The 10,962-nt window shown below is 31.6% G+C and overlaps 1 protein-coding gene across 1 annotated transcript; it reads left to right on the top strand.

Moving 5' to 3' along the window:
- The first annotated feature begins 462 nt into the window (after positions 1-462).
- LOC129915259 (protein CNPPD1) lies at positions 463-10,676 on the top strand. Its single transcript, XM_055994745.1, has 4 exons — positions 463-562; positions 618-914; positions 9,600-9,722; positions 9,779-10,676. The coding sequence occupies exons 1-4, from the start codon at positions 509-511 to the stop codon at positions 10,529-10,531; spliced, it is 1,227 nt and encodes a 408-aa protein (XP_055850720.1). The 5' UTR covers positions 463-508; the 3' UTR covers positions 10,532-10,676.
- The last annotated feature ends 286 nt before the right edge of the window (positions 10,677-10,962 follow it).

The raw sequence follows: 10,962 nt of genomic DNA, 5'->3' as shown, positions 1-10,962 counted from the left end.
TCTTTTGTTCGTTTGGTACTGACAGATGAGCGAAATTCCGAATCGAGTTTGGAGACTGTAAAAATTTTCTTTTCGCTTCAGCTCTTCACTAGTCTTTTATACCAATGTGGGCAATGTGGGTTAAAAGTAAATATCCTATAAAAAATAATCTACTACATTATAGCAATTTTTTTTACTTCCTTTTTTGTATCTGGCAGTTCTTTTTCAAAAACATTCTCATTCCACCATTTTCTTTTTCTCACAAAACGTCACTTGTCTTCGGGCGTTTGTCAAAAGTGTTCCACACGCAAAAGAATTATTCTTTAAAAATCAAATAAAATCAAATATCAAGCCGAAGTTCTAATAAAATAATTATTTAATTTTTTAATTTTGTTTTTCAACATAAAATTCTAATCGATAAAGTGAGTAAAACTGTGCACTATTTCCATTAATTTCAATTTCTAAAATCAAAGTTTCTCTCCGCAAATAGAACAAAAGAAAACGTAAAAAAGAATTTCGCTGCAAAAACATGGCTTTAGGACGCAATAAATGCGTCATCAAAGGTGGACCACCTAATCAAAAGGTATTTTATCTAAATAAAACAAAATTCATCTATTAAATCACAAAAAATTTACCAGGTCATGCAACATAATGATTTTATTGATAGAATAAGAAAATCCTTGTATTTCGGTGGACAGACACTTTGCGAGGACATGGAAGTGAGTGGTCCATTGGCCGAGTATGCTTCGGAATTATTTTCCGAGCCTCACAAAGGTCATTCGCTAAATCGCCTGAATAAAGTCACAGCCGGCAGTTTGCATGCAGCAACGCCATGCTCTCTGATTATGGCCCTTATCTATTTGGATCGATTAAATGCAACAGATCCTGGTTACGTGAGACGCATTACGCCATCCGAATTGTTTATTGTTTCTATGGTAAGTCACACCGTCACAGTCACATATTTTAAGAGTGAGTGTCTTCGTTGTTGTTGTTGTTGTTTTTTGTTGAGAGTGAGAATGATTGATTTTGTATGTCAGTGGGATTGGTTGAGGCCTGGGGGGAAAAGATGGGTAGAGTACTAGTAGAATAGTATCAGGGCTGTCGTTTTACTTTAAAGTTTAGAACTTAATAAAGCAGTACGCAAAAAAAAAACCTAATAATACGTAAAAGGTCCCAATATCTAATTAACGCGGAACGGATTTTCCTAACTTTGTCTTTTTTTTCTGCGGTATCGTAAGGAAGTACCTATAGACTTTATACAAACACGATTCATGTCCCCCTGATTCCAAATATATGTTTTTAATTTTGCCTTTTTTACCCGTTAGTACCTTTTTTGCTTTTTAAATTTCTTATTTTTTTTATTTTTGAATTTTGTTCGCCCTTAAAACCCAAAAAGTTTGCAAAAATCAAGGGTTTTGAGAGACTGTAAATGAATTGGTGATTGTTAAAACAACATAAGTAACATTTTTATTTTTTTTTTTCAGGAGAGACAAAAAACTCTGTATTTTTGACGTCGCGGCCGCATTGACAATTTTAGCTTTAAATTCGGTTTAGAGGCCTTGTTGGGAGTTGAAACTAACTAAAAGTTCTAAAAAAATATCTTTATCAAAGAAGTTTTAACAAAAAATAAAAATATTTTGTATATCTTGTTTTAACACCCAACGTTTTGTTGGGAGTCAAAACCACTTAATTACTTGGAAATAATGTTGTTTTGACACTAATTTTACATCCAAAGTATTAGAAAATTTAATGGAAATGAATAAAAGACCATCATAATTCAGCAATTTTATTAATACATACATTAAAAAACAAGAACATTAAACAAATAGGCGAAAGTGGACGTTCCACGGCCAGCAATGAATTTGTTATTTTTTGAGGTAATTACGTCTAGGTAGGTACTTCACAATAGTATAAAATGCATTTTTGCATTTAACACTTTTTATTGATTGTCTCATTGAATTTTAATGTTTATTTGAAGTGAAAAATATGATAGTTTGTAATTTTCCCTGAGTTTAAAGACCTTGATTTTGAATATCAAACCAATAGAACCCAAACTAGAAGCCTTTAAGACAAGATTTACGAATTTTTTTTTAGTTTGCGTTTTCAATTCTTTGCTGGTATTAATAGCTTGAAAACTCTAGAACAAAATGTCGAAGTTAATGGCTCAGGGAAAATAACAGCATTATATTTTATATTCAAAATAAAAATTAAATTCAATATGTCCTTCACACATTGCAAGATACATTACCAATACTAATATTGCAATATCTTACATTCTTAATCCAAATGCAGAGAAAAATTCATAGTAAAACTTTTTCCTAAGATATAGTTTTTTTCATTTGGTACCAATTTAATTTATTAACAAGAACATTTTGAAAGATGCAATTCCATTCGATTCACCGGGAACAACTGACTGACACTAAATCATCGAAAAACTGTAAGAAACAACAGTTTACTTACTTCGTTTTTCCAGCGTTGAATGTAAAAAAACAAATTAATATGAAGTACTAAAGGTGTTTTAACACTCAATTTCAAAATTGGCAGAAGAGATATGTTGAGATAGCAATGTGGTTTCAAAAAATTTGTCACTTATGTTGTTTTAACAATCACCGATTCAAATGTACAAACATATTTACTTTTATTTTTAAATCTTTTTTTTTTTCAAAAGACACCGATTGTCCAAGTGTTCCCCTTTTTAAAAAATATCATCGAATGAAATGAATTATTGAAAATTCACTCCTGTTTTCAACTTAATTCAGTGACCTAAAACAGTTGAACAAATAAATTCTGTAATTGATGGCGACATCAACTACAGACTTTCCGAAAACATTGAAGTGAACAACTTCGACAATTTTAAATCGGGTCTACTCGTTTCTGCTCAAGTAGAGAGGTCTTTCGCTTCTTAAAAACAATCGCAGGAGGTTGTTTCATGAAAACTTAAAAAAAGCTTTTGGTAGTTCAATACTTTGATAATTAAATATCAAACTCTGTTTTCTTTTTATTTAATAAATGCCTTTTTTTGCATTTTATTTGATTTTTATTTGCCTTTTTTGAATTTGTAAGGTCATAAAAATCCTTTCCCTACTAATAACATTGGCCAACAAGGTTTTTGTTACAGAAATTAAGTTAATCCTTTTTTAAAAAAATTTCATGCGCTGAACTCGAATCCGAAGTCAGAAAAATTCAACCAAATCACGTTGTTAAGATATTCTTGTTATAAAATGCCACATTTTTAACAGTTTTAAAGGCTCTTGAAATCTGTTTAAATCTTTTCAATATCTCTTTTTTACTTGCTCTATAGGGCAAGTATTGGTTTCGTGTAGAAAAAAAAAATCGAGGTTTTAATCAAAACCAACATTACGATGATGGAGAAGATCAAAAAAGTGGTTTTCGTCATGCCGTCCGTCGGTCTGTGCGTCTGTGCGTGTGTGCGTCTGTGCGTGTGTGCGTCCATCTGTACATCGAGCTAGGGCCTAAACGGATGGATGGATTTGCTTGAAACTTGGTACAGATGATTTTTACGTAATTCCCTAGCTAGACCCGTTTTTTTTATTTTTTTAATATCTCCATTTTAACGCATACCTCCCATATAACGTTTTCGAGGTATTGCAAATTTCTCGAAAACGGCTCTAACGATTTCGATCAAATTTGGTGTGCGGAATACTCTTATTGATTCCAACAAAACTGCGTTTTTAGTTTTTCTCAAAAAATGCGGAGAACGGAAATATGGCGTTGCCGTTTTTCAAAAATTGACATATTTTTTAAGTTCATATATTTCATCAAAGCATTAGTTATTTTATTTAAAATTTACAGAGATCATTAAGTATAAAATGTTAAAAAAAAATATTTTTTAAAACATTTTTGAAAAAAAAAAAATTTTTTAACTTAATTTTTAAACTTTTGATTTTTTTTTTTTTTTTTTGATTTTTTTTTTCTACAAAATCTTAAATTTCCAATAGATATTTAAGATAAAGATACTGTGAACTACAAGAGCAAGTACGTGCGACCCAGTCGTGCATTTTATTTTTTTTTTCCTTCTATTAATCTCAAGTTTAAGTGAACGTGTTTGATATAACTCATGTTCATTTGCCTTTACTGGTGGAACAGAATGATGTAGCTGTGGCTGTGTCTTGTGGCGCTGTCAAAGTTAAAAAGTACATATGATGAAATTAGTATATTGGTGCCACAATACGTAGCTGTGGCAAGGAAATTCGCTGTGGTACAAGTCGAGTCAACTTTTACTTCAAGCTACAAGCGCAATAACTTTTGACGTTTCTAATGTGGTTGCTCAGTTGAAATTATTTTTTTTCAAGGCAATTGACATTTTAGTGTGCCACATATTCTGTTCATATTTTTAATAGCAAATCTCGAAATGTTCTTACCCGATCGCTTTCAAATTTTGACACAAAGTGCCATTCCATGAGCTTTTGTAATGTATTAAACAAAAAAAAATATACTTTTCTGACTAGTTAATTTTTAAGGTATTCGCTCAAATTAAGCGATTTTAACAAAAAATAAAACATAACTCTCACTTCCAAATGAATAAAGTGGTATGATTTTAAAAATCGATTTTTTAGTTCTGTGGAAACAGAGTAGCTTATGAGGACATAAGAAATGTTTAAAAATTAGATTTTCAATTTTTATATTTCTTAAGTTCTTAGTTTTAATTGAACTTAAATGTTTGTCTACATTTATGCGTATTTCTGTAATTTTATTTTGATATTAAAACTTATACGTAATGAGAAAATAAAAATAAGAGTTGATTTCTTTTCAAGTTTTTTTTTTTCAATTTAAGTTACTCTGTCATATAGCCACAGAGAGAAAAAAATATGTAATTTTTTAAAGAAAGGTTTTTTTGAAATAGTTGGAAAAAAAGGCAGAACTTTGTCTGTTTTAGCAGTACGGAGTTTCAAAACGCAATTGCAATACTTCGACAGCCCTGATATAGAACTCTTCTGCTAATTTTACTTGGGGGTTGGTGGTTTTTTGAGGGGCTGGTGTTGTTTGGAATTGAACTATTTTTAGGTCACAAGCTAACGATAGGATTATGAAATCCGTAACGATGACGAAGATGGGCTGGTTGATGATGGGATTGCATAGAAGAAAGAAAACCTTCAAGTGCCCTCCTCGTTTTGCTTCATCGCATAACAAGTGCACTTTTGCCGTCAGTGAAAGTATTTTCCGCTCGCTTTTCTTTTCGATTTTTCTTTTTGCCTCATTTCTCTCTTTTTCTTATATATTTTGTTGTATTTTTGTGTGGCAAACGATGAGGTGGCGTGTAATCTCTGTTCTTATGACGTATATTGAATTCATTCCTTTTGTGCAATTTTTAAATTGTTTTCGCATGTGTTTTTTTTTTTGTTTGTTTGTTTAACAAAAGCGATTATATACTTTTGTGGTTTTCTTTTTTGCAAAAAAAAAACTAGATCATTGAACTGAAATAGAATGCTGTGCTTGTTGCTAAGCAAACGTTGCCGGTATGGAAAAATTGTTATACAAAAATTTGGCCAAATAATGTTCTACGTAATCAATGATTGATTCATGTGAATCAAATTAAACTTTGTTGATGTATTTTAGATAGTCGCAATTGTCTCCAAGAAAGAAAAAAAAAATAATGCAATCATAATTTAAGATGGCACTTGAACTGGAATTGATATAATAAGCCGGAATTTTAGCTATCTTCAAAAACGTGCACACGCTTGCCAGTCGCCACTTCAATTTTATAAGATACCCTTAGCAACCTTTAACAATTCTCATTGACTCTGATTACTATATCAATAAAATTGATCACATACAAAGAAAACCTCTTGTCTATCTTTTATGTATGGCTACTTTATTAAAATGAATCCATGCAACGTAAATCTACTAGAATAGTGGTTTAAACTTTTTTAAGAAAGCGCTGGCATTCCAGGTGGTACTAGGTCTTACCCGCTGACGTTATTTATCAAAGACAAAGGTTAGCAGTCGTCCGGCATTTTTCTCGGCTGATGAATTTTCAAGTTTATAACCAGAATGACGTTGCTGTTATGCACAAAGTGCTCGCCATCCTGTGACAAACTGCTAATATAAATACTAAAAACAATATTATCGATACCATGGTGCTTACTTATTCATATTCTACCTTTTTTTTATTTTTACCAATTTTGTAATGATGCCTGGACCTTAAGAAAAATGTGTTTAGCGTAAATAATAACACTACTTTCAAAAATCATGAATTTATTTGTAAAAAAAATATTTTTAATGGGATTTTTAAAATTGGGAACACATTTTCAAAACTATGTATATACATACATCAGTGGCGTCGCGTGAGATATTAAGATAGGTGTGCAATTCTTGAAAATTATCAATATACCTACATATCGATACCTTCCCGTAAAAATGTATCGAGCGACATTTGTTTCAAAAATGACCTTTGAAAATTTACTATGATTTAAGTGCCACGTTTTCGTCCCATTTTAGTTTCCCTATCACGTATGTAAATGAAGCTATAGAGAAAATAAAATTGTGCAACCCATTAGTTTCCTCACAAGAGACAAGAATAATGTTTCTTTTTTTCGTTTGCTGAATAAATTCTTTCGCAGACACTTTCCCTTTATTGTTTTCTCGATACAAATAAAAAAACAAAACATATCGTCGGTGAAACCAGAAAAGTGTGTAACTCCATTTTAGCAAATTTTATAGGAGAGCAAAAAAACAAAATCGTTTTGAAGGCATTTGTATGAGTTTTCATTTTCTAATTTGGTAATAGAATAAAAACTATGAACTTTAAGGGGATTCTGAGTTTAAGGAACGGTAGATATTAGGTTTGTCTAACAGATGGCATTCAAATCTAATTTTCAGAAAATTTGGAGTTACACACTTTTCTGGTTTCACCGACGATATGCCCTTATCTACAACAGAAAATTGAAACTGCATACCAGATTCTCGTGCATTGATTTTTTTCAAACGAGATTCGATCTATTACACTATTTTTCTTCTATGAAGCTTTACAGAAACGGAACAGAACAGATACAAACGCAAAGAAAAAAGAAAACAGCTCGTGCACAGAAAACCATCGCACGAGTTTACTACAAATTCATCCAAGACGATGGGGATAAATAATGCGAAAATCTTGTAGCCTAGGCATATAGTTCGGATAGAGTTGAGTTGGATGAATTTATTTGACTAAATCAACAGAAAATGTACACAGGGAGATTTCGTACGAGTTTGTTTTTTATTTTTGCTTCTCAACGATCGATGAAGGAATTTTGAAAGAACAATTAGGAAAGCAGAATATGAATGTAGGCTGTGTGATACAGGTTTTATTGGTTGTTTAACTGTGCATGTGCATCGATGAGGGATTCTTTTCATTAGATCAGGGTGTGCAATGTACAGCACACCTTGCACACCCTGACGAGACGCCACTGACATACATACACTTGTTGCTGCATGCCTATCTTACGACATCATCCAAAGGGAGTTCGTTTGATTGCTGCGGTACATTTTTTTTGCATATTCGCTAAAAAATGTAGATCCAAATAATTTAAACCGAATATGAACAGAACACTTCTATGTACGATTTTATATTTTTCGGGGACCATGCTCCAAAAACTCCAAATATTCTCATTTTAACTTTTTCATTAAAAAAAAACCTTGACAGAAGCCAACTGTGCCATGGTCATTGTTTCCATGGGATTTCTTTAAGCATTAAGCATTTTTTTTATTTTTCTTACAGATATCATGAAACCATTTTTAAAATTCTTTTGATAGTGCTCTTAAGTAATTTAAAACTGTTTAACAGTTTTCTTCGATGATGTCCACTTTACCTATTACACTGTGATAGTTCAAAAAACCGACAGAGGGCTCTCATGTCTTCTAAAGATAATTCGAGTATGCTGAACACGATGGCGTACTTAGTTTTTCTGGATTAGGTCAAATAAGAAAGATTTTTGCGTTTGAAATTTTGTTTGCACACCATATATTTTCCAATTTTGGATTTTTTTTATCGATGTAAAATGATGGAAAATCTATTTTTTTTTTTTGAAGTATTATACGTAAGACAAGTTATTTAAAAAAAAATCTGTCGAATGACTATTTAAATCATTATTTTATGGAAAAAAACGTCGATTTTTCTTACATTTTTTAACAATAAAGGTACAAATGTATGCGAAAACTCAACATTTTTATGTAGACACTTTTTATGTGTTAGTACTCTGGAGTAATATACATATGTAGATGTAGGTATTTAATTAAAGAATCAGGCATGGTATCAATATTTTAATTTAAATTCTTTCAATTTGTTTTAAAATTAAAACATATTTACTATTACTTCCATCTGCATACTGCATTATATCAGCTTACATACACAACACATAGTATATTTGTCACAGTCCATCTCTAACTTAAGGGGGTTTGTCACGCTTATCTGTTTTGACTCCTTTAACGGTCATCTATTTTTTATTTATTTTTTTAGCTACTTGAGCCCATGGGTGTTTTGCCCCCTTCCGATCTTACCTGGTATTCTAGAATATTTTTTTCTTAAGGTTCAAAAATTTAGGATTCATTCTCTCACAAAAAATACTCTTGAATATCCATAAATAATGATTTAAATAGTCTTTTGATAGATTTTTTTTTCAAATAACTTTTTTTTACGAATAATACTTCCAAAAAAATTGATTTTCCATCATTTTACATAGATAAAAAATCAAAAATTAGAAAATATATGGTGTTTTATAGCCTCATTTTTGGTATGTGCAAACAAAATTTCAAACTCAAAAATCTTTCTTATTTGACCTAATCCAGAAAAACTAAGTACGCCATCGTGTTCAGCATACTCGAATTATCTTTAGTAGATATGAGAGCCCTCTGTCGGAAAAAAAAGTTCCATTTTCGAACACAGTGTTATCATTGTTGGAGTTTTGATTTTGTTCGTATATTTTTATGAAAAATACTTTAATTTTCTTCAAAAGCAAATCTTTTACTTGCCATCTGTGAAGTTGTTATTTGGTCCTTGTAAAGATCCGAGGCAAATTTGAATACTACTTTAGAATCGAAATATGCACAATGTACCTAGTTTTAAATAAAATACTGGCTTTTCTCGTGTTTGTAAAGTACTCTAAATTGAACCTAGTGGAATTGGATTTTTTAACACATGAGAGTGTTTTTCGTTAAAAAGATAAAACATGGTTAAAGAGTGTTTTCTATTTTCTAGCTCAAGCTGGATAAACGATTCCACGGCTTCCATTATCTCTTGTAGATCTCCTAACATACAAAGATCGTTCTCCAAGACGGCTTCCCCTATATCTGTACCTGCTTTCGGAATTACGTCCTAGTTCCTTGTCATTTTCTGAGACTTTATTAGTAGAAGATCATATTGATAAGTCGAACATCCTTATCTTTGCACTACCATTTTAAGTCCTTGATTGGTATCAAAACTAAGGAACAAAAGTACTATTTAAAGTTAAGTAGTTCACGATAATAAAATAGTTCACGATAATTCATTCAATCTCCCTTGAATAAGTTATATCCATTTATATCGTTATAGTATAGAAATTCTTTATTTCGTCGACAAATTATTTCAAAATGAAGTCTTTTACATTTCTTACATTTATCACATTAATATATTTCACTTTCTATTACAGATGATTTCCACAAAATTCTATGCAGGATACGATGAAGAAATATATCTTAGCGACTGGGCAGAGGATGGTAATATGACCGAAGATAGACTTAAACAACTAGAACTGGAATTCCTTTGCGCTATTGTAAGTTCTAATTAATTCTTTTCTTACAATAATAATTGATTTTATATTTGTTATAGGACTGGAACATTTACATATCAAATGATAATTTCTTTGCGAAGCTAACTTCTGTCGAGAAGACCCTCGCCAAACGCGAAGGTCTGCGTCGCGGCTGGTTAACCTACACCGAACTCATACATTTTCTTCCTTCGTTTACATTAGCAAAGTTTCTGCTCAACAATATCACTGTGATGGCTGTAAGTTATGCGGCAAGTGTGATGACAATCGCTGGTGCATTCTTTTTGGCCAGTCAGATACCAGGAAATGCCTTGCATCATGGACGTCGTAGTGTCAGCACAAGTACCAATCATCATCATCAACATCTCTCCACAGGCACAACCACCACATCGACTAATCAAGTTGCATCCGACGGATGTCATTCCGTAGATATATTGGCTGCAGATTCTATGGATTCTGGCATAAACATAACTTGCTCGTTGGCATTCAATGTTGAAGAGGAATTACAAAAGCTCGAATTGCAATACATAAAAGAGCAATATTTGGACAGCATTCGAATGAGAAATAATGAAAATGAAAAGTCTTTACTGAATTACCAAGCTGCAACCAGGTCCAATATGACTCCTCGTCATCGTGGTGTGATGCATGATTCGGAAATCGATTGGTATAGTTTCAAAGATGAATACAGTGAAAATGATGCATTGTTTGGATGTCGAAACATTACCAATTGCACAAAATCCATGTTGTGGAATCTTTTGGCTGACGCGGAACATAGTTTCGTTAAGTTTCCATTTATGTGGTTTAAATTTATGTAGACTTTGAGAACTACTTTCAATGTTTTATTATTTTTTTTTAAATCGGATTTTAATGAATCATTCATAAATAAGAAGAAGATAATTGGACACAAATAAAAATAAAAAAAAAATCGGCGGCCAAATTTTATTTTTTATCTTTTTATTTTATTTTCAATTAAATAAATACAAATTAAATTTTTGTACTAAAAAATGTTTTTGCTTTATGATTGAAGTTTCTTTAAGAAAGATAAGAAAAAAAACGAAGAAGAACAAAAAATGATGGTGCATTTCAGCATTGCTTCGAAGATATCTCAAATCTCAAAGGAACTTTTGGTTTTTATCGGTTTACAGAGCGTAACGACAATTTTCTTTTGATGCCCCACACGATGGATATCGAAAAATTTTTTAAAATGAATTTTTTTTCGACAAGGGGTTGTTAGCACAGAATACCT

Source organism: Episyrphus balteatus, chromosome 3 (genome assembly GCF_945859705.1).
Source record: "Episyrphus balteatus chromosome 3, idEpiBalt1.1, whole genome shotgun sequence".
NCBI classification, from domain to species: domain Eukaryota; kingdom Metazoa; phylum Arthropoda; class Insecta; order Diptera; family Syrphidae; genus Episyrphus; species Episyrphus balteatus.
The sequence above is the reverse complement of the archived record's forward strand: the minus strand, read 5'-3'. Positions and strand labels throughout refer to the sequence as shown.

Excerpts from the sequence above, each read along its gene's own strand:
- LOC129915259 (XM_055994745.1), top strand. The coding sequence starts at position 509 with ATGGCTTTAGGACGCAATAAATGCGTCATCAAAGGTGGACCACCTAAT. Across the intron at positions 563-617 it reads GTGGACCACCTAATCAAAAG|GTCATGCAACATAATGATTT; the intron begins GTATTTTATCTA and ends AAAATTTACCAG. Across the intron at positions 915-9,599 it reads AATTGTTTATTGTTTCTATG|ATGATTTCCACAAAATTCTA; the intron begins GTAAGTCACACC and ends TTTCTATTACAG.